The sequence below is a fragment of the Zeus faber genome (genome assembly GCF_960531495.2).
Source record: "Zeus faber genome assembly, chromosome: 22".
Taxonomy (NCBI): Eukaryota; Metazoa; Chordata; class Actinopteri; order Zeiformes; family Zeidae; genus Zeus; species Zeus faber.
Genome location: NC_137209.1, coordinates 10,718,695 through 10,743,500, shown reverse-complemented (window position 1 = coordinate 10,743,500; position 24,806 = coordinate 10,718,695). Strand labels below are relative to the sequence as shown.

The 24,806-nt window shown below is 42.8% G+C and overlaps 1 protein-coding gene across 1 annotated transcript in view; it reads left to right on the top strand.

The window, feature by feature from the left end:
- pcxb (pyruvate carboxylase b) overlaps positions 1–24,806 on the top strand; it is a gene marked incomplete at both ends in the record, with an annotated part of 257,867 nt that overhangs the window by 35,538 nt on the left and 197,523 nt on the right. Inside the window, one exon of the mRNA XM_080023630.1 lies at positions 1,634–1,752. Coding sequence (XP_079879756.1) covers positions 1,634–1,752 — 119 coding nt within the window. The remainder of the gene's footprint in view (positions 1–1,633; positions 1,753–24,806) is intronic.

Here is a 24,806-nt window from a genome sequence, read left to right as displayed (position 1 = left end):
CATGAAGTACCTTAACGCTAGCCAAATGTTGGTACAGTAGTCCTTTGGGTGTGAAGAGCTGCTTTAACAATTAAGTACCAAAATGCATTAATCTCTCGGTAGATCAGACGTCTCCCTAAGAGAGCGTTTTCACAGCCTCTTTTACCATTTGAGGAGGAAAAACAAACACAAACACATGACTAGAACTCTTCCCTTTTGAAATCCAAGCCTACTAGGGTGACTGAAATTCCAAACTGCTCAAAGCAGACAGTCCCAGGCCATTCCTCATTTGGGCCTCAAAATACACACGTTCAAAATATCAAAGCTGTTTTCAATTTCTGCAATTTGGTTTGATGGATTTAGCTTTGTAAGATAGATTGAAAATAACCAGGGACTTATGCTTTTACAATTATTATTATTATTATTTTTTTCTCCCATTAAGATTTTCAAGATGTTGTACAGGCTGTGTTTTTATTAAGACATCTCATAGTATTATTTGAGTCTGACTGCTGTTGCAGTTTGACGTCGTTCACCCAGTGGTTCTTCCAGGCCGATCTGGCTGCTGTTTTGGAATTATCTTGTATAATTTGTGCTGACTATCCCAGCCATGACATTCCCCTTCGCTTGCAAAGTTAAAAACAATAATAATTAAAAAAAATCGATATAAATATATATATATATATATATATATATATATATATATATATAAATATAAATAATAATTCTCCCTAAGAAGATCCTTTGTGGTGTTTGTCATGCCTGAACACAATTGTGTGTGCTAGACTGCTAACATAGTAAACCTCCATTCAGATGGACATGTACCATCATAAATGTGCAGGAAGACTTTAGCTATTGGCAGAAGAGCGCAGATTAGTCTTTGTAATTACAGCAGTCTGGGATGTCTAATTATCAATGTTTTTCTATGATGCAGCCGTTAACAGAGGAAATGGAAAATCTCCTCTATAAGATGTCGGGGTTTCAGTCTACTTGCGCAGGAATCCATGCTTGACGCAATGATTTCAAACACCTTTTAGCTCATGAGTAATTACTCATTAAAAAATTCCACTACCTTAGTGAGCTTAAGCAGGCTTTGCTGGGCTGAACTTAACCACCATCATTATAACGGACAAGCAGGATTGTTCTACTTCCTAGCCAACACTCACCATGGTCATTTCAGACTTTTTATTTTTCAATATTCTTTTAATACAGAATACTGCTGCCATTAACTCGCTGAGCAAGTGTTTTCATTGGTGTCTTTGTTTGTCGGCGTCCACTGCATGACAGAAAGAGGCCTTTCATTCATTTCATGTGTTATACTTGTAGGTATCCATCAGCCTGTTAGAATTTAATAGCCTTGGGGGGATTTACTGAATATTAAAGAAATTGGATGTTGTTTTGCAGCAGCCTGATTTAACTTGGACTTTGCATTTTCATCCACACTTTGAAGAAATCAATAACTATGAATTGAAAATTCTAATGTTTAGGGTTAAATACATTTATTCACAGTTGAATAATTTAAATTGTCAGTTATTTTCTAGGCATGTTCTTCTAATGCCTTCAAACCACACATTTACATAAATAATTTCTATAATTATTTGGAAAACCCCCAAAAGATCAAAGAAAATATGCCAACCATGTTCTCCTGCTGTTTCAGGTGGGCTACGAGAACGCAGGAACCGTGGAGTTCTTGGTTGACAAGCACGGTAAACACTACTTCATTGAGGTCAACTCTCGACTGCAGGTGGAACACACCGTCACTGAAGAAATCACAGAGTAAGTAATTGTGTGTGTGTGTGTGTGTGTGTGTGTGTGTGTGTGTGTGTGTGTGTGTGTGTGTTAGAAAATTGCTGTTTTTGGGCGATGGTATCGCTGTAGGCAGATGAGTTTGATCCCTCCATTTCTCCTGGCTCCAAGTTCCTGTAGTGTTCTTGCACTAAGGCTGGGCGATGCTCAGCTGTAATATGGATATCATGATATGAGCCTGGATATTGACTGGGAGTTTAAGAAATATAACTTTCTGAGCTTCATAGCTTGTCACCTGCTCGGTCATGATATCCACATAAGTAATGATTGTTTCTGAAATATTTATTCTGTTTTAATGTCTTATCAAAGCACAAATAGTCATCCTATAATAGCCATCATATTGTCAAATTATGCGCATTGAGGTATTTGCCGAAAAATATATTGACATTGTAACCCCAAACTCCACCCAAGCAGCTGGTTGCTGTGTTGCATGGCTGACCGTAAGACGTTAGTAATAGTGACTGCAATAGCTCTTCTTACATACAGTCCATTCTACTGGCTCGGACGGCTCTCCCTCTAACAACTTGTTGTTGTGACAGTGAGAGAAATGTGATTGAAAATCAGTTGACCCGGAGGTAGGGAAAGAGAAAAGGCGCGTGTGGACAGGGAGGAGGAGAAAAGATGGAGTGGGTTGATTGATTGAAAGAGATGGACGAATGAAAAGGGGATTCTCTGCCGGTGGGACGAGTGGAGAGAGAATCCAAAAGATGATGGAATGGGATTAAAGGAGGGGAGTGAGAGAGAGAGAGAAGAGTTTGTTATAATATCGAGAATGCCATTGTGCCACCCCAGTCCCCTGCACGGTTTGTACTGTATGGACGGACACACACGTATACATACATACATACACACACAGTACGTGGATCCAATTAAGAGCATTTCACATTGGAGACACTCTGTAGTGGAGATGGACTCAGCAGTAATGGGTATCAAATCTAAATTAAAGACATTAAAGACTCCTGTTGCGATCAAAATCACATAGAAGTGAACTGCCCAGAATAGATTTGTAAACCTCTGTTCACGCTCAGATTTCATGTTACGTTTGCGGACAGTTTGTGTTGTGTTTCAATGTGCTACGGTATCAGGCTTGATAGGTTAGCTTGAGACGGGGACACTAACTGTCAAAATGTGAAAACTTTGCAGTCATAATAACTGTATATCCGACAAGTGTCTATTTAGCATTATAACCACATTAGAAAATAAAAAGGGATAAATTATGTAGTGTTGTATGGTTTATTAAACTATTAAATGATCACGTTAAATTACTTTTAAATCCCGGGCACCACCCTTTTTATTCATAGATAAAATAATATAAACCAAATGAAGGTATCTTATTATTGTTCAGTCTCATAAGGACTGGAAGAGTTCTTGTCCGATACATTTACTACTGTCTTCACCTCTTAAGGAGCACGCACGCACACTTCTTTCCAATAAATTGGATTCATTTTATCATGCTAACTAATTGAATAAATTAAATTATAGTTGAACATATGAATTAAAATAATAGCAAAATGATAAAGAATAAATGATAAAGAAAATATATAGTGAAGAGAATAATTGTAAAATGTATGAAAATGGTAAAATAAATGACAACGTAAATAAGGTAATTAATACATGATATAATAATGGTGACACACTTTAACACAGACACAATAGTGAGGCAAGGAGCCGAAACTCAGAAGCAGAGTTGGAATCCTTTTTTATTTCCTTACGGGTCGTCGGGTTGTGGTGCGGCGTTTCAGCGGGCTTTCCAAAGCTTGCGTGGACCGAGTGGAGTCCGTGGGCAGTCGCGACAGCTCGTCTCGTCCGGCTGTAATTTTCAGCCACGTTGTGTGGGAGTCAGCGGACTGCGGTTTGGATGGTACTGGGAAAAAGTCCGAAGTTGACAGGCAGACAGGAAGGGTTCGCCTGCTTGGGAAGGCGTGCTCCGGGGGCCGTCTCCGTCACGGAGCCGGTCTGGGTGAACTGATTTGTCTTCCGGGTTGAATGGCAATGGCTTTGCTGCGCTTCTCTCGTGATTGAGTGTCCGATAATCTGACAGCACTAACTTAATCAGCTAGGCTTGATTTTTTTTTCGGTTGAAAACATGAAAAAGGGAAGTAATGTAACGTTACAAAAACAGCAGCGTTTGGTAATAAACATGTAAACAAAAAAAGAGGATAAGAAAACACAGTTCTTCATCTGGGTGGCTGGAAAAGGCTTGTTCAATCAAAATTGAAATTGCATGCAAACCTTTGCAAAAAAGAGAAATTAAACTTAAAAATAAAATAAAAATAAGTTCTTTAACTTGAGTGAGGTCCCGCCTATCGATACCTGGTTGATAGCTCCTTTGAAAACCTATACTGAGGAGGAATTTGAGCGTCTCCCCTTCTCAAAATGGCGGAGGCGGAATTCATGTGCGCCTCCTTTCTTACTGGCTGCTTACATGCAAAAGTGACATAGCTTCACGCAGGACAATGCTCAAACCAATTCACGATTTTTAAAACACTCTTTTGATCATGTTTGCGTACAAACAAAAAAATTAAAAGAAACACATGGTTCAGACATTGGTCGTCGTTCAAAACCATTCTCTCAATAACATAACTTTCTTCTTTCGTCTCTACGTCTTTCTTTGTTCCATCCCCTGGGGTGAAGGTGCTCGTCCTTGTCTGGGCAGTGTCCCAATTAACGCCTTTATTGTTTGGTAATGTAGACAAGAGTTAGCAGATCCAGGGTTCCGGCGGGGTTTGTTAACCCCTCCTGTGAATCTGGAGAGATTTAAGAGGAAAGAGTACTGCCGTTATGTCCGCTGCATGTTCATCTCCTCGCAACGGTCATCAGGCCAAAGCAGTAAAACCTTGTGAACTCCGGAACTAGGAACTAAGCTTTTTTGTGTCTTGATATGAGACTAAGTATTGTCTGGAATTTGGTTTATCGCAATATTAATGTTAAACGTAAAAACTGTTAAATGTTTCTTAAAGGCTGCATTACAGTAAAATGCCATTTTCTTAACTTCATGGTTCTAGTTATTCTAATCCCTGCCTCCAAGGTACATATTACAGCCATTACAACCAAATGATTTGTTAGATTCCCTCTATAATCTGTAAAGGTGAAAAACACCAACGGTAAAAAAGCTCTCCTCAAATTGAGTAGCGGACCAACATATTTTTCCCAGTGTACATCTCCGCACTTTTGACTTTGTTTTTACACCAGTGCTCCTGTTCGGATCGAGGGCTATAAGATAGTCAAATGCTGTACACTCTATTACCGTCCACAAGCCAGTGATAATCTAATCACAGGAATGTGGAGACTCTGCGGGACGCTGACAGGATCTCATCAGTATTCCCAACCAGTAGCCAATCAGCCTGGCCGTTACGCCGGATTAGTGGCTGACATGAAAGAGATGGAGCAAAGATCTCAACACTTTACTTTGACCCAAATAGCTGTTCCACACGTAAACCCGTACGCACACACACTCAGCCACAGAAGTTTTTCGCCTGTTTCTTAATAGAGTAACTTAATAGAATAATTACTATGCATTATAGAGTCAGCTCGGGTCCGTGCTTGGGATCTGCAGCATCCGTTTCCTGCCATAATTGCATATCTCAAAAGGCTTTTAGGAGTATTTTTTTTTTTAATTTTCTTATTTCTTAATCACCAGCAGTGTGTGAGCAATGAGAGTCAGATTTGGGGCAGATTCCAGAGAGCTCTGTGAATGGATTGCCTGCAGGGGTGGAGAGTTTGTTCAGAGAACCTGGTTTCCATTTTTTTTTTTTTTTTTTTTTTCATTTGTGCGGGTCAATAGGTTGAACATTTTATTCCGGCATACGTGCATACTAAATCGGCTGCGGTCGAAAATCATGTTTTTTCGTTCCTACTTTCTGTAGGGGTCTTGAGATTTTTCCTTGTACGTATTTCATTTTGTCGGACCCCAGTTGGCATCAAGTCTCGTTGGGTAGACAGTTCCGGTTTTCAAATGTTCCGTGTAAAAACAAAAATAGGGCTTTTCACCCACAGTGGTGAAAGAAAGCAACTGTACATCAGTGCTTGGCGCATCAGCATTCTTCTTTTTTTTCTTGGTGTTCCTATTTAGTTTTTTCTCTTTCGCTCTCTCCCCCACCTGAGGCCCGCACATTCATTCACTTACCCGTCATGCAGTTGTTGTGACTGTACCGCACGCCGGCAATTGAGGCATCACCCCGCAAAGAGACACTCAGACCCCTTTAAACACAGCTTTCATTGACCGATCCTCCCCTCCTCCCACCCTCCCCCTGATTTCGTCGCGGTGCTTAAATCTCTGTCGCATGCACCCCCACTCTCTCACCCTCTCACTCTCATAGTTGCAATTATGTGAGTTCAGCCAGAATTTGTTTTGCTGCCCCCCCCCCCCCACAATTTGTCTGTTTCCTGCTTTTTGTGGTGAGGTGCATATACATATTCACAAAGTGTAATGATACGTTGTTGTTTGTTTTTGTGCTTTAGCCCGAACTGAGTCCAAGTCACGCCCAGAGACGCAGGGCACCAGTTTCCATGTCAAGGACCCTCAATTTGATAGACCTGAGGCAAAGGGCCCTAATGATCAAATGGTGGAGTTTAACTACTGATCATTTTGATGGTGACCCCCTGGAACCTCTTAAAGGACCCCTGATGGGTCCCCAGACACTACAGTATGTAGAGAACCACTGGGCTAGGACACGTGTCCAACAAGTGCGTCCCTCCATGGCAAATGTCCGAACTGTGGGCTCCAAGTTTGGCAGGGCTGCCTCACTGTCAATTAGGTGATTTGCCTCGCCCCAAAGCAACAGCGCTGCCCCACCCGCCGAGATTTCAGGGCGTGTTTTGCCTCTGCGTGCGCGGGAAGAAGACACGCCTTCCCTCCCTGTGCCTGAGTGGTTGTCTCACTAATGAAGCCGTCGACCTCTGCAAGCCCCCCTCTAGAAAATGGCCGCTCCTCCTCCCCGCAGCTCCATCTGTATAATTTGTTTTACGTATGTCAATCCGTGTTGGTTTTACAGTTCTCCCCCCTCTCTCCTGTCACCGTGCGTCTGTTGTGCGCCTCTACTCCCCTCCCCTAGTGTCCCCTCTCTTTGTCTCACCCCGGTTCTTTCTCTATTCCGTTCCTCCTGGACTCCTTTTTCGTTTTCTTTCCCTATCGACTTCCCCCCATTGTCTTGACTCTGTCTTTCTGTCTCTCTCTGTTGTTGATGCTCTGTCATCGACAGCCTCACTTTGATACTGGGGTATGTGTGTCTGCTTGTTATGGGAGTTTGTACTCAGCGTTACTAGTACCACGGTATCCGTGGAGTCGATATTTTACCCGGCACACGCGCTCAGACTGCACGCTCACACGCCCAGTACAACTTGAACATCTCCCCTATCCTTTCCATTTCCTTCCATCCTCCTCCTCACTCTCCATTTTTTCGCTTCTAATCCATCTGCCTCTGTTCTCCCAGAAGCTCTTCCCTTCATCTCGCTGTCCTTCGCTCTACCTCATCTATTTCTCCACCTCCATCTCAGTATATTCCTACATTCTCTATTCCCTTTGCTTGTTTCTCACCCTTCCCTCCCTCCCTTGATTCCTACTTCCATCTCACTCCTCTTCTCTCCCATCATCCGGTTTCAAGTGTCTTGTTCTCTATGTAACCAGCCTCTTTCTTTCCCTCTCTCTCTCACTCCCTGACACTCATGGGTCTCCCTCTAGGCAAGCAGCGGGGCGTCTGCAGGCACAGTTCTTTGTACGACACTTTCACACCTTAATCAAACCCGGATTTGTATGCAACCTCTGGCTCTCGTTTCACGGGAGGGGGAAAAAAAGAACGATTATAAACAATATGGTTTAAAATACCCTTATTAAACAAAAATTTGCTGTACACCAATGCAGGATCAGTGATTTCAAATATCTAGGAAGAGTTACTACTGCAGCTGATCCCACAAAGAGTTAAAAGTATGAAATGATGAAAATAGAACAACCAAAGACCTGCAAAAACGTGGACAGTTTCGTTTTGGTATTCAATGCCAATATCAGCTCAATTCTTTGATTCTTTCTTAGCTAGTATATTGGCATGAAAAAATAAGTGCCAGCTAACACTTCCCTATCAAAAGCTGTCTGAACATACACACACACTTCAATATATATGTGATCCACCACAGCAAAAGCCGCCATCCTGCGCGTTTCTAAAATCGCCAGGAGCAGCCAAATAAGTTGGGGGAAAGAAATCTTTCTTGAAGGAAAATGAGATTTTTCCAGATTTGTGTTCCTTTGTTTTTTGTTTTTTTTAAATCTTTCAGCGTATTTTCAAAATCGAGTTTGATTTATAAATAGTAGAAAAAAGCTAAACTGTATTTAAATATTCTTGTTAGATTACATGGGGAAACACAGTTCACTTACTGAGACGCCGAATAACGCTGAATAATGCCGATCAATGGTTTCCTTTTAAGTGAATGTCCAGGTGAAGATCATTTTCAAATGATGCGGGAAAAAAAACTTTTGTAAAGCCGCCAAATGACCCTAAGGTATGCGATGGGTCACATGTACTGTACTCTGACTGCAAGCAGTAGTGAAGATGTACTCACATGGTCACAGATCATTAGTCGGTAAATATTTGCCCGTAATTGAAACTCACTAAAAACCTGTGGTCTGTCTCAAAAGCCTGGTCGTTCTTGACCGAGTTTCAGCTTCACAAACTTTCACCACTTTCTCTTTCCGTCCCGGTTTTCTCACTGTGACGGTGATGAGTCCCCCGCCGTGCGCACATAAACGTGAAAGGTTTGAAGGCAGGAGAAACGGAGAGGTGCCGGGCAACTCATTTCACATCGGAGGAGCAAGAGATTATAATGCGAGCGTACGAAGACTGTCGAATTAATGAGGGCGAAAAGGCGAAACCAGAGCGGCTGCCAGGAGCTGCCCAGTCACGGATTCAGTGCTAATAAACGACCAACAAAACTCCTTTGTGTAGCTAGGGCTTTGTATCGTGGATGTTTGAGGTTACTTGATATGGCTTATTTCTTATAAAACGTGTGCAGGACGGTGTTGCAGATTCCCTAAGTTTCCCTGAAAAAAATATAGACGTGACCGGGCTTCCTTAAAAACATCCAGATCGTCGTGAACAACAACACCTCGGTACCTGAATGACGTCACCCGTACAACCTCAACCGGCTCGATAACGTCAGCCTCCTCCTTAAAGCCCGTGACGAGCGCCTTTGTTTTTCGCCGCCACGAGCCCCAGATAGTTCTGAGAACCGCAAGCTACAAACGACTCGATGACACTGATGTGTTCCGATGTGAAGCCCGTCTCTCCTAAGGGCGCTCAGACCGCACCCACAAAGACAGAGCCAAGACAGTGCTTCCTTCAAGTCAAGCGTCTGCCTTTGAATTTCTCCTCTCTCAGGGTTCCATTTTTCCATAATTTCGCTGTAAATGCATGTGTGTTTGTGTGTGTGTGTTTGTATTGGTCTGTGTGTGCGTGTGAGTGCGCGCGTGCCCCAGGGGACTTTGTTATATTAGTAGAAAGTTGTCCTTTAGATCCCTAAGTGATGCAATTTTACCCTCAGGCTGCCATTATAGGTTTTTTCCCCAAGAGGTGAGTGCATCTGTGCACGCGCATTATTGGATGAATATGCGATGTGTGTGTTCCTTGCTTTCAATGATGTTGCGCATGAAGTTGTGTGTATGTATTAGAGTGCGCGTGCTCTCCTGAGGCCAAATTGGAATTCTGCACGTTTCGTGTTGCTGCTCGAAATATAGACGCCCCCTGGTCAATGTGGAAATGTGGAAACATTTGTACATCTTTAAGTGCACGTGTGAAATCAGTCCAAGAAAATCTCACCCTCTGTTGAACAGATGCATGCTTGCTTTAGAAATATGGGATGCCGTATTCGTTCACAGGAATACATTACATGTACCTTAGATGTGCCATAATATGAACACGGAACTGGGAAGAACTGCATTCTCCTATTATGCTCGTCACACAGTGTAGGTGAAATATAATTCCGGTTGATTCATAAGATTCAACCTAAGATTCCCTTTAGGTGGGACACATTTTTAACCCTTGAACACTTTAAAACTTCCGAATGACCTTTTAATAATAAACGCTCCTGTTTTTCCTAATGTGTTTGCTCGTACAGTTGTTGTATTATCTTTTGTTTGTTTATTTTGGTATTTTGTAGGTCTTTGTAGGTGTGTTGAATTTATGCTTTGTACAAGAATGTTGATTTTACACTTCTTACACTTTCCATTGTATCAATTATTTTGATGGTGTATTTGCAGTGCAACCCTTGTGAATGAGAGTTTTGCAGTCAGTTGGTCCTCCCCTGATGAAATGAAGGTTGTCTATCTAAAACCAAGAAATGGCGTACGAGCGTATTCTCATTTGAATAGTTTCCAGAGCAATAGGTGAGGCGTTAACATACAGTTATTGAAGTAGTAGTGATCTTACTTATTCCTCTGAGTCTCGTAGGTGTTTGTGAAAGTGGTGAGATTTGATAAACGCTAAGGTTTTTCCTCCTGCCATAATTGCTTTTCTGTTTGTCAATTTGTTTTGGGACAAAATGGTGTGTGTGTGTGTGTGCGTGTGCGTGTGCGCCAAGTGAGCCAGCCTTATTTTTATTGCTTGCTGAAGAAAGTGGCCTGAAATTAATATAAAAACAACACTGAAACAAAGTGAAACCCCTTTTCTTGCTTTGTTATTTTGTTTACGTGTGAGCATTAATAGCAACTGTGTGCAACCCCCGTACATGCATGTTGGTTAGCACCCCGTTGTCTGTCATTTAAGGACGGGCTAATCACCCCGTAATTCACTACTTTCCATCTTCATCAGTGGGAGGAAGAGTGACAAGCCGGGGAGGGAGGGAGCGTGAAGTAGGATGAGGGATTGATTAATTGACAATAGAAACGAGGAACTAAAGTTGCCGGACGAGGCCTGACAGACTCGGGGTGAATGACGGGGGTCCAGCCAGGCCTCTTCTTTAGCTCAAAGACCTCCACTCGCACAGCTGAGACGCATTGGGAGTGTCGGGTTCTGAGTCGGGTTGGGTGATCGTGCAAAACTTCAATTGCCGATCACTGGGGGGGGGGGGGGGGCAGCGTTCACGATTTACGATTTGATTGTGGCCGCCCGCATAGAACGTAACAGAATGCGGCAAATGTGGTCTCCCCGTTCCAGCAGTGCAGGGATTACTATTTACAAGTAAAGTATTCACACAAAAACATCTACAGTAGTTTTTATTAAATGAAGTCCCATAGCAACGGGGAGACGCGCGTCCCGACAGTGGGGTTTTTTGGAACAGTGCGGAGTAAGGACTTGGACAGTCCCTTAATGGAGTGGTTTGAAAATGTTGTTTCATACATGTAGGAACCAAACAAAAATAAATAGATGTAAAATAAAAAGACACGTATGGGAGCCTGCGTGCACCGCTGTCTGGAGGAGAAACAAAAGAAACTCTGTTCTAATTCTCTGAATTAGGTTCATGTTTTTCATTTTCCATATAAGTAACAAACCAAAGAAACAAAATCAACCTAAATCTTTCTCTTTGAGATTGTGTATGGCTATATTTTAATCACAACATTATAGGCAGGTACGTGCGTTATCATTAGGATATATTCATCATGAATCCCTCATGAACCTCGGCGCACCTGCGATGTGTGCACAGCAGAGTGCAGATCACGGGCGGCTCCTCCCAGTGATCTGCACTCCGCTGTGCTGCTCCGTTTGCCCAGAGCGGCAAAATGCCAAGAAACGCAGCTGGGGGTCCATGTGCCTTTTCTTTTTTTACCTGCCCCTAGAAGTCTCTGCACGGGACTGTAGAGGGAAAGTGAGACCCGATCATGGTCTGGTTACTGAACAGCTCTGAGCCCCCCTTCCCCACTCCGCTCCAGTTTCAGAACACTGTAAACGGCACTTAGGCCGTTTCAATTGTCTGATTTTTGTCTGAAGTCTGTCATCAATGTCAAGAGCGATCGATGGATTTGGATCGCCGAGAACAGTTGATTGCTGATCTTAGACTATTTTATCATACATTGGGCCAAGCCTAGTCATGATATTCTTATTATTTCAATCTTTCTTTCTTTTGATCTCTTTCAACCTCTTTGTGGTTCATTCTGTCTTTCTCTGTTTTCCTTGCTCTCGCTGTTTCCATTGATGTAACAGCCGGTGGCCCTGGCGCGTTTGTCCAAGGCTAGAAATTTGTCTCAATTAGATTATTTTATTTTATTTTATCTTTTTATTATTATAGGAGACTTTTGTGTTCTCGTCAATGCGTTTTTGTTATTAGCTTCTATTTAAAGCTCTTCCCACACACACACACACACACACACACACACACACGAGAGAGACGCACAGATCTAAAATTCCCTTCATTCCTCCAGTCCACAGTGCTCCTTCTTCGTATCCTCCTTTAACCTCTCCTCTCTTCTACACCACCTTTGTGTTCTTTTTTCCTGTTTGCTTGGGGCTTGTTCAGTTCCTAACCCACCTACTGGGCGTTCTTCTCTTCCTCTACCTCTCCCCTCTCTGTATGTGCTGTCCACTCCTTTTTTCCTCAGCGCCACCAGGAAGCACCATGCAGCCTCCATGGGGTACATTATCTGCCATTGGACATACTGGAGACACACACACACACACACACACACACACACACACACACACACACACACACCGGCTTACACTGTACACTCGCTTTAGTTAATAGTTGAGTTAAGTGATGCGATGCGGCACGAAGGTCCGCCGTTTTGCCAAAGAAAAACAAATAGTGTAGTATTGTAGAAGTATTTATTGTAATTGAATTTGAATTAAACCCAATAAGCGCTGTGTGCAACCGTGCGTAACGGGAACGCTTTCTCCGTCACTCGCCCAACAACGACAATAATATTGTGTTGCGCGGTATTTGGGCGCAAGATATACAATTTTGGATATCGCCCAAGCCTAGCGTGCACATGTAATGAAAAATATTTAAAAATATTGTTTTTTGATTTAAGATGTTATGTTTGTGTTCTCTATGAAAGTGTGTGTGTGTGTGTGTGTGTGTGTGTGTGTGTGTGTGTGTGTGTGTGTGTGTGTGTGTGGTTGTGTGTGTGTGTGTGTGTGTTGGGGAGTTTTGTTTGTTTTTTTTTGTGATGAAGTATGTCATGAAATCATTTAAAGGTGATTATAATTGCACAGCGACGCGCGTCGTGACTGATTGAGAAGTAAGCAGATGAATAACAATGAGGGATGTGTCTGTGCGTCTGCATGCGCAGGCGTGTTTCTGCGTATGACACTGTTGGAGAAAATAATTAGTGTGTGTGTGAATGAGTAAGGGGTATTCACAATAATGGGAGGGCTGAGTATCATGATTATAATCATGGCCATTATGGTTTTTTGGTCATTTTGAAATGGGTTTTTTATCGAAAAACTCGAACTCATGCATGAATCCTGAGGCATTTACAGTTTCATAGTGCAGCAGCCACAGCAACAATAAATGGAATTTACTTGTCACTCATCATTCTTGAATAGCTCCTGTAAAATTGCTCGCGGATCAGCAGTAAAGCTGTGTGAGTACAGGATAGGACCAGAGGGTTAAGTCCTTTTTTTTTTTTTTTTTTTTTTTGGTGTTGCAATTCCTTACGAGACCAGTGAACCTCCACTCCACTTCTTTGCTCAGCTGCCCTCAGAATAAGAGGTTAGAAGCTTCGTCCCTCTCCCGTGAACTAACAACCTATTTAGCATGTTCCGAGCGCCACCTTTGAGAGCTGCTCACCTCTTTGAATTGACCCAGGATGAGAATAAATTAAAATAGTTTTAATTTTCATAATTTTTGGTGATGGAGTGGATAAACGAAGGCATGATTTCCATGCATTAGGCTTGATAATCCCACTAGTTTTCCTTCTTCTGCGCCCCTTCCGCTGGCTGGGCTTCCTAGCGCTGTTACATCAAAGACCCCGGCGGCATTGTTTGATTTGGCATCAAAGACAGGGATTGTGGGTAAAGCCCTGGGACAGATCTTTCCTTCAGAGGTGGTGAAGCGGCGGGCGTTTGTCTCCAACACCTGCCTCATAAAATGGGACGTAACGCTCGACATCAACCACCAAAACGCACCTCAGGAGCGTCGCCACATTCACTGAAATTCTGTGAGGTGCTTTGTGCTGCTTTAATTGCACCCAGGGCCTCCTCTGGATCCACAAATCGCAGATCAAGTTGGGCACAATTGTCGTGCGAGACCCCTCCTGCTGATTAGTGGACCGGCTAGCGCTGCTCCCATTCAATGATATGATTCAGCGACCGTGTTAGTTGGGATTGGTGAGCGGAGGATAATTGGAGAGACTAGGCAACCAGCTAGGCAACACGGCTTTCTGCCGGGCTACTTCACTCAGGAGGAGTCCAAGAGCCTCTTAGTTAAAAAAAAAAAAAGAAATGCCGCGGAATTCCGGTGAGATGATGGTGTTTCTAATCAGGCTCAGAGTCAGAATATCCTGCCTCTCTCCCTGCCCGGGCACACTTTGTGTGGCCGCCTGCAAGTGTGCATAAACATGTGCTTAAAAAAATTTAAATAGTTTATTCATACATTGATACGTGCACACGCACGCAAATGATCTGAACCACATGTGTAATTAGCAAGAAGTCCTGCTGGGCTGTGGTTTAATATTCACAGTAAATATGAAAATTCAGTGAGTCACCCCACACAAGAATTAGACTAAAACGCACGTATGCACTCAAACACACATTATCATTATTTAAACCCCAGTGCATCCAACCCCCCCCCCCCTTTCCCACACACCCCACAAACTACACACTTCATTATACACTGTGATGTTGAAAGCGTGTTCTCTCTCATCTTCTCAAAAGGAGAGAAGTATTAAAATGAGGAGGCTGACCTTACAAGGTTCACCCACGTATGCACAACACATTTCTTCCTGCCCACTCCCCCCTCGGTCAGTCTGCCATCTACCTTCTTTACTTTCTTTCTCCTCTCTGTTTTCTATCTCTCTTTTCCTCTCATTCTCTCTCTCTCGCTCTCCTCTCTTTCTTTAGGCCCTGAATATATAATTGTTTTTAGGGATGCATTGATTTATCGGCCGCGCATCGGTGTTTGCCGATATTCACCTTAATGATTCCTTAAATCGCGCAAATACAACTATGGTAAGAAAACTGTGTTGCTCCGCCTCTCAATCACTGCCGACTCCCCCTCCTCCGCCCATTAAAGGAGAAAGATGACTCAAAGTGCCGTTCGAACGAGAGAAGAGTGGATGACTTTGACTTTGCGTTTGGAATAAGGGAGCACTTGAATGTCTAACACACACACAAACACACACATACACGCACACACACTTACATTTTTATCAGTCTGAGAGAATGACGCCATCCGTGATCGATGTCAGAAGACGCTGACACGGCTGTCTGCAGCGCTCCAAGCAGAATGTGATTCTGCGTTCGTTAAGACTCGTAAAACTGTAATTGATGCTGCGTTGAAGCGAGCTCGGAAAACATCTGCTTTGGCCAAATTGTTATTTTAAACATCTGTATTGTCCCAGAATTTCACAATCGGTGCATACCTAATTGTTTTGTCTGCGTTGGAAGTGTGTGTGTGTGTGTGTGTGTGTGTGTGTGTGTGTGTGTGTGTGTGCGCGTGTGCGTGCGTGCGAGGATACTTTTGCCCCAAGACAGCCCACTAACAACTGAATTTGGAGTGTAGAGCATGTTTAGCAGTGAACCAAATTGTCGCATTGATGCCTCCCATTTTCAAGCAATAAAATAAATAAACTCCCTAGAAGATGTCCCTTTCCCCCTCCTCCGTCGTACTTCTGCTCCTACTCGTGTTTCTTCTAACACAGGCCGTATCAAGCCATCTATGTTGGTCTCTGACCCATACGCGTTCATTTTTTTATTTCAATGTGTGTGAGAGTTTTGTGTTTGATAATGTGCGTTTACCCTTGTGTCTGCATCTGTGTACTCATGTATTCAGAGTGCATGTCTCATGTACATATATCTGATGTGTGTTGGATAGCTTTTACTCGCATAAAATGATTTTTTTTTTCCCCAGCCTTACTGTAAACTTTGTGTGCACCATATAGTGCATGTTTGTGCACGGACAGAGTTGTTTGCCAGTTGCTCTTTAAGTTTTTATTTGTAATTATTTAAATTTTTTTTTGTTTTGTTTTTTCAACTGCAATTTTCCGAATGAGAGAGCTTTGTTTGCATATTATCAGGCGTGTGTGTGTGTGTGTGTGTGTGTGTGTGTGTGTGTGTGTGTGTGTGTGTGTGTGTGTGTGTGTGTGTGTGTGCGTACTAGGTATATAGACCTGCTTTCAGACCTGTGTGTTGAAATTCTGAGAGGCTGGCTAAATTGAATTGTCGCTTTTTGCATTTGCATGGTCGGTAAATAACGGATGGAGCGTGCAACTCTCCAGTCTCTGAAAGGGAAACAAGTCCATTCCATAGAGGCTGTCCTCAATCAAGAGGACGGTGAAGAGAAGTGCTGCCGTTTTCATAATTGAGTAGTTATTACCAGGGCACCACCACCAATTACAAAGCAACAATTTCATCTATGACTGAAAGTGATTACAATCTGAGAGCAACGAGTCCTTAATCGAGCTTAGTTAATGATTTTTAAAGTGCGTAGAAGAGAAAACTATCAGCGGAATATTTACACAAATTGGAAAAACACTCTCATTCGTATTTGATATTATAAGGAAACAAGTATTACTTCTGTTAAGCTGCCGAAATGTGCATGGAGGCAGCAGCTCAGGACGCTCCTGGATCCTCTCTCCACATTGGCAGTTTGAGGCAGCTTTGATTGTTATCCCATGAAAAAATATGCAAGAATGTTTATTCTGATATGAATAGCTTGGGACTATCTTACCCGGGCCTGGTCAGTACCTTTCTCCCGAAGAACAGAAGACAGATTCAAAGGAATCTTTACTTTGGCTTTGAAATAAGTGCGAGTTTGGCCCGTTTTATCAACAGGAGTGTAAGCCACTGGTTCTGTTGCCGACCGTATGTAATCGTTTTATGAGAGTCATGGCGTCTTATGCAGAGTCTTCAGACATGCCATAACATCCCTTCAAATGTGGTCTGTGTATGTAAAAGATCATTGTGAACTACAGATTTTATGTTAATGTGAACTGGGTACATTATTTCATTATTATACATTAACACATTATTCCCTTAGCCATATTGAACAGAAGCATAGTCATATACAATGTTGGCATTTTTTTTTTACTCTTGAATCAATGTTAATTGAACGGATGGGACATAACGAATATAAATGGCAGAATAAACATTTATACCAACAAGGTTTCCTTGTAAGCGATAGATGTTTGTAGACACCAGCATCTGCAACAAACTGTGCAGTGCCTGTGGGGTGCTCTTGCCAGTGTAGTGTGCAGCCTTCCGCCTGAATGTCCCCCCAGGGATCAATACATTTATCTCTCTACATCTTAAATATCTCACTTACTGTATTACCTGTACCACATGTGTGATATGAATATGATGTTTAGGGTTTGTTTATAAAGTTAGGGTATACTGTAGTATAAACTTGTTTACCATAAGTTTGATATCGGCCTACCAAAAAGCCCCATTTGCACTCAGAAACAAGGGTCTTTTGAAGCCATTGCTTAGTCCCTAGCAGCCTGAGGATGTTTTGCCTTCTTCCAGAAATGGTCGTTGCACTCTGACCTTCCTTTGACAAAAGGAATCAATGTAATGTCTGCTCAAAATACATCCTATGGCATTTTGATGGATGTTCTTGGCAGATGGCCAGAGTGCAACACTTCAGGAACTTGTCCATAACACTTTTCCACTCATTGGGTATCCAGGACCGTACCGGTCAGAGCCTTAACAGCCAAACATGATTTCTGATACCTCTGATACTACTTCTGTGGTCTTGGTTGGAAATGCTTGGAGAAAAACACCAAAAATATGTAATGTGGCAGGATTTGATGCAACTTGAGATTGGGGAGGAAAAAAGAAAGATCAAAGGAGGAAAATAGAAACGGTGTGACAGGGTGAGATACCTGGACATGGGATGATAAGATATGCGTCCCTGTGCCGTGTAGCGGCCAGAATGCCCGCCCTGAAGGGCCAATGTGGGTTTGTTTGTATTACATAGCAGAGTGGAGGGTCTGATCTGCTGTTTAGCCCACTGGCTGTGTTTGCTCAGCTAAACATATCTGTGAGGGCAGATTCTGACAAACGTCACCCCCATAGGTGCTTGACTAATACCAGCAACTGCTTATACTTGGGAAGAGGACTCATCTTGTTGCAGATGGATGAGTATTAGTAATTTCTCCACAAATACTGGGGACAGCCGGCTCTGCTTGTGCTGTATTTTCTTTCCTCTACAGCTGGATCAATGTCTGCTGTTTGTTTTCCATTATATTTCAAGCCCTTCACCAATTATTCTGTAATCAACATATAGTATTTGTTAAAGCATACACATACTATGCATTACTTTTGAGGCGATAAGCTCCACTACTCGTCAGTGCCACAAGCTTAGCTGATTGAAAACAACATACATAGTGTATTTTCCTCCTAACCAATAAACTGTTATTGTAAATCGTTAGGTCTTATGCTTCCTCTTACTATAAAAGCAAGCCTAACTTTGGCTGGTTGACGGGGCTTCCTTTGTGTGCTGATGTGTGTCGTGAAAGATATACACCGGTCAGTCACAACATTAAAACCACTGCTCATCTCTCATTACAGTGGTACCTGTCAAAGGGTGGGATATATTAGGCAGTAAGTGGACAGTCATTTCTTGAAGTAGGAAAAATAGGCAAGCGGAAGGATATGAGTGGCTTTGAAAAGGGCCAAATTGTGATGGCTAGACGACTGTCAGAGTGTCTACGAAACGGCAGGTCTTGTGGGGTGTTCCTGGTGTGCAGTAGTTAGTAACAGGGGTGTGTGTGTGTGTGTGTGTGTGTGTGTGTGTGTGTGTGTGTGTGTGTGTGTGTGTGTGTGTGTGTGTGTGTGTGTGTGTCCAATGGCAGATAATGTACCCCATGGAGGCTGTGTGTGTGGAGCAAAGTCTAGCCCGTCTGATCCCACAGAAGAGCTACTGGAGCACAAATTGATGATAAAGTTAATGCTGGCTATGATAGAGAGGTGTCAGAACACACCGTGTATCGCGGATTGCTGCTTTCGGGGCCGTGTAGCTGCAGGCCGGGTCAGACAACCCTTTTCCACCAAGGTATTTTAAGGGCCAGTTTTGAGCCAGTGCCTAATCTGGAACCAGTTACTCGCATTTCCACAGCGAAAGAACCGGCAAACTGGTTCCAGAGCGGCACCACTTCGAAAGCTGGAAAATAAGCAAGAACCGCATACGTCAGGGGCTGGGGGCAGGGACAAGCAAGCCCAAGTAAAACATTGTGACCGCCATTTTTTTCCCCCCGTTTCAGCAGTGCGGATCATTCCTAAAAGTAAAATCTGGTCCGTGGAGAGCTACACAATATTGGTGGTTATTAGTTGTGGTTTTGTTGTGGCTGATCGGTGTATGTCCCTGAATCGTATTGTAGCCCATCTATTTATCACACATCAATCAAACTTTAATTATATGGCACCTTTTAAACAATTCAAATGCAATTCGAAGTGCTTTACAAGCGATTGAGAAAACCTAGGATGTCAACAATGGATTTAGAAACAACCAAACCCACCCTCCCATAAAAGAAAAAAATATTGAATAGGACAACAATAAAATATTGTATTTAAAGTAAGTATAAATACTAAAACCATAAAATTATAAAACTACATAAATGCCAGACTGCCATAAAAGCCATCTAGATACGTATCGGATTGTCTTATAAGGAAGAGATTCAAGATTCAAGACGTTTATTCGTCACATACTTTCATACATACACAAAAAGTTAGGGATATTTGGCTTTCGGGTGAAATTTCAGGATGAACCTAAAATGCACTATAATCTTTACAGGTGAACTTAATTTGACCTTCTCTAAACTTTTGAATGCACATGTCCAACTGTTCAATGTTTCAGTACTTTTTGCACAACTTGCTGTTCTCTAACAAGGAGCTGAAGGGAAAAATTCACAACAGGTGTTTGATCCATGAATCGACCAATAAATGTCCTGGTTCAATTAGAATTGGTATTTAAACAGTCCTCTTCATCATGCTGTTCACATTTTGACATCATGAGACCAAGACGACACCTAACAACTGATCAACAGTACCTCGCCATTGCGAGGCTTCAAACAGGATGTTTCTTAGAGGGAAGTGGCCACTGAGCATAGAGTGTCAGAGTGTCATCAGCAGGTTGCAACAGAGATACAGAGAGACTGGAAGAGTCACAGAAAAGCATAGAAGTGGACGTCCTTTGGCCACATCCAAACTGATGACCGCTTCATTGTGAACAGTGCCCTGCGCAACCGGATGATGAATGCCACTCAACTCCAGGCACATTTAAGGGAGGTGAGAGGCCCCCGAGTGTCAAGTCAGACCATTCAAAACCGTTTCCATCAGTGTGGTCTGCGTGCTGGACGACCTGCAAGGGTACCTGACCACACCACCAGGCACAGGCATCATCGTCTTGCAAGGGCCAGGAAGCATTTACGCTGGACGAGGGACCAGTGGGCTCAGTGCTGTTCTCTGATGAAAGTCGATTCACGTTGAGCAGAAATGATGGCCGCCAACGATGTTGGACACGTCAAGGAGAGCGCTTTGCATCAGCCACTGTTTGGTGGTGGTGGTGTTACAGTGTGGGCAGGTACAGTGACAAGCCCATACTACCTGAATAACATCATTAATGCAGTCATTGTGCCCCTGCATGAACAACACAGGCCTCATTTCATCTTCATGGACGAGAATGCTCCATCTCCTCGAGGTGGCATCATTAGTGAACGGCTGCTGGAGACTGGGCTACCTCAAATGGAGTGGCCTGCACTTTCTCCAGACCTGAATCCCATAGAAAACCTATGGGATCAGCTGAGTCGCCGTGTAGAGGCTCGTAACTCTGTACCCCAGAACCTCAATGACCTGAGGGCCGCCCTTCAAGAAGAGTGGGGGGCCAGGCCTCAGCAGACAATAAGTCGACTTGTGAACAGCATGAGACGTGGTTGTCAAGCTGTAATTGATGCTCAAGGGCACGTGACAAGTTATTGAGACATTGACATTTTTTTGTTGTGGTAAACCCACCGCTGTTGTTGGCTTTTGTTTCAATACATTGTTTGAGATGAGGATATCACCATTGCATGTTCTACTTAAATGCCCTACTTTCATGATATATCACTTTAGCGTGAACTTTTTACATTTTCCATAAATTTCACCTGAAACCCAAATATCCCTAACTTTTTGAATATGCAGTGAAATGTCAATGCAACTCACCCGGTAATTACGCACAATATGTTCTAGACTGAACACAATAGCTACCTAAAAAATGTCTACTTGACTAACTAAGTGATTCCTAAAACGTAATGCAGTTAGTCAAATACTATAGAATAAAATAAAATATATAGAATAAATGAAAATAAAATAAGAACTCAAAGGTAATGCAGAGTGGGGGTACAAAATAGAATAAAGGGAATAGGCTTATGTATATGAGATAGGCTATTTATGTATATACAGATATGTGCATTAAAGTGGCATGAGATGCACACCCCTAGAAATAACACAATAACAAGTAGTATCGGAAGTTCTCCAGTCAAACGATAACTGCATTCAATCCTTTTTGTACCCAGATTTAGGAAAAAAAAAAATGTATGGATTTGCTCGCAGCCAATCATCCCAAGCGTTCTTCGATTCAATTTGACATGTTTAACAGTCTGTTAAAGGACAGGTTCACAATTTTTCAAGTCTGCCTTAAAACAACAGTGAGGTGTCCATATGAACAGTGAAAGAGGTTTTCCTTGCTGTAATCTTCACTCCTGCACTGGCTTTTTGTTTAAAATGACACTGCCCAAATACTTCACTGTACAGTTATTTCATAAGTATTTTAATCATTTGAACACTTTCAAAATGTATTTGTTTAAAAATAATTTTGATGGGGGGGGGAGTGGGGGCATTTTACGCAACTTGAATGCTTCCATTCACATGATGGGTATAGTAGAGTGGAAAAAAAACAACCAAAAAAAGTTATGGAATGAACACAAATGGTATCGGTATCACTTTAAGGGTACTGCTATTGGTATTGTAATTTTTTCAACAATATCCAGCCCTAACCTAACAGAGCGGACGAGGAACTCTTGTCCATTCATTACATTCAGTGTTGCATTCAAACCCATTCCAAATCAGCACATAGGAGCCACTCAATTGGGTGACCAGAGAAGCCTGACTCCTATTTATTTTCATCATTCTTTTTTCAGTGTGCCCTCTATTTACCTTGTTTTCTTTATTTGTCTTTCCCCTTTTGCTGTCTGATCCAACCCCCCATCGTCTCTCCCTCGCCTTTCTTCATCCTTGCATCCTTTGTGCCTCAGCCCCGATAGCCCGAGTTTTTTTGCATTCTTCTCCTCTCTCTTTCTGCTCTCTTTCTCTCGCTCATAATCTCTCCATCGCTTTCATAACAAGGGATCCAGGAATTAATTAATGGGGCTGATAAGTCTGGCCTGTACATGTGCAGAATTGGGGGGGGTGAAAAGGAGGAAAATATTGTGTGGCGTGTGTGGAAGGCCACACGCAACCTCTTCTCATCCACTCTACTCCTTCATCCCCCTCATTATACTTGGTAAACAAAGGAAACACAAGAAGGAAGGTAAGGGAGGGGGCTGTTTTTGCACTTGTTTTTTGAAGCACACTGAAAGAAATACATGAGGATTGACCTTGTAAATGCGCATTTTCATTTACACCCACTGTCCAGTACACACACACACAGGTCGAAGGACAAACTATATCTATGGTCTGTGCTCATATAGCTATATTTTGACGGAAATCCCTGAGGTTTGAGCGGAGTTGAGGAGAGAACTTTTTAGTTTTCTGGCCCTCCAGCTTGGAACAAGCTACTAAAATTGCATGTTAAATGGATAAGATAAAGACTTTATTAAGTTGCAGACAGAAGTCGACACAGCAGCGCAAAAAAAGAGAATAAAACGTATGTGTAGATGTATAAACGGAAGATAACAGGGAGTAACACTATGCCAACTACTGAGCCGAATATGGGCACGTGGGCGTTCCACTGAAGGACAAATAGAATAGAATGACAATGCGCTATAGTAGTGGAAAAATTCTGCTATTAATGGCATTATAATAAAAACAGCAATGCTAATAACAATAGGGAGGGATAATAGTACAAGTATAAACTAAAACAAGTCTGGACTCGGTTCACTCTCAGGAGGTACAGCAGTTAGTCTATTAATTTGAGGATTGCTGCTTCGATCTGCTTCTGATGAGCAAAATTGGCGGCGTGTATAGCAGCATCTGGCAACGGTCCCTCAATTACCCCTAATCTTGAATTCCATCCCCCTCCCGGGGATGAGTAAGTAATTATTTATTATTAAGTTAAACTCATAAGCATGGAGTTATCGAAAAAAGATGTACTTGTATGTCATTACATTTAGCTGGAATTCCTCTGGACCTTTTGGTTTAAGATTCACAAGTGGACCTTTTAATAATACATTTGACTACTCCTGCTTTAAAATTCTATTTTCCCTGTTTTAAGATGTAAATTCAGTTATATACTGCACGGCTATGCCCTTTACGCGTAATACAGAAAGGAGATCATCAGTGAGACTAACCTGGTAAAATAAAGGTTATGAATAATGGTAAAAAATAATGGTTAGCTGAATAAGAATCATTTGTTTGCCTCTTTCTCCATCTCCTCATCTCCATCCCCCTGCCACACACACACACACACACACACACACAGCCACTTACATACAAACATTGTCTGATGCCATGTACTGATCATATTGTGTGTTTGTTGTGCCGCCAGCTAAATTGAAGTCAAAATGCTGTCCGCATGCCACAATGATTCCAATCTCTTATTTCCTACCCGCTCTCAATCAGGCCCATGACAGATCCCTCTCCCTCCCCCTCTCTCCACAACTTTGTGCCTTGCATTCACCCTCTCTTTCTGCCTCTTGCTTTCTGTGTTTTCTGTTCAAAGCAATCTGATGAGAAATTCTCCATCACGCACACACGCACGCACGCACGCACGCACGCACGCACGTACATACACTAATCTGATCATGGAACTGCCATCGTATTGTATTTTAGTTGAATTGAGAAAAGATTAGGTGATGAGAGAGGAGTGAAGAGGAGGGCTCAGCAGAACTCAGTTCAAGTGGGCCGAGCGCGGCAGAAATTCGAGCGGGTGGATTTGATTTCCGCCAAGGGCCATCCCGGCTTCCTCGTTTTTACATTGCTGCCGCTTTTGGGGACTTGACATCAAAGGGTTGTGTAAGCGGGGAGTAGAGGGGAAATGTTGGAGAAGATGCGGCAGAAAGCGCCGGTGCTGAGAGGGTGATGGCGGAGGCGGGTGGTGGCAGCAGTGCGGGAGGCATAAAGCCTTCTGTCAGTCTCCCACACACACTTATTACTTACTTAGGCCTTTGTAATCCCGAAGGAACATAGGTCTTCGACCAAAGCCCTCCATCCTCTCCGATCTTGTGCCTTTCGATCAAGTTCTCCATGACAGCCCCACAGTCTTGATCCCCTGCTCTGTGTTTCTTCTCCGAGTGGTTCTAGGTCTTCCTCTTTTCCTCCTGCCTTGTGGGTTCCATGTTAGTGCCTGTTTGGCGATAGATTTATTGTATCTTCTGGGTGTGTGGCCTATCCAACTCCGCTTCCTCCTTCTAATTTGAAGTACTAGAATTTCTTGCTTGGTGCGCTCCCACAGGTTGTTATTGCTGATTGTGTCTAGGGCAGGTGCTCAAAAAAAAAAAAAAAGGCACATGGACCCCCAGCTCTGGTTCTTGGCATTTTGCAGCTCTGGGCAAACGGAGCAGCACAGCAGCCGCAGTGCGCACATCGCGGGTGCACAGAGTACACGTTCCTCATGAATATATCTTTCCAAGACATTCTGCGACCTGGATGCCTAATTGAGATTTTGATGAATTTAATGCCCTTAGTTTCTTGCTTGTATGGAAAATGAAAAACGTAAACCTAAGAAGAGCAGATTTACTTTTCTCCTCC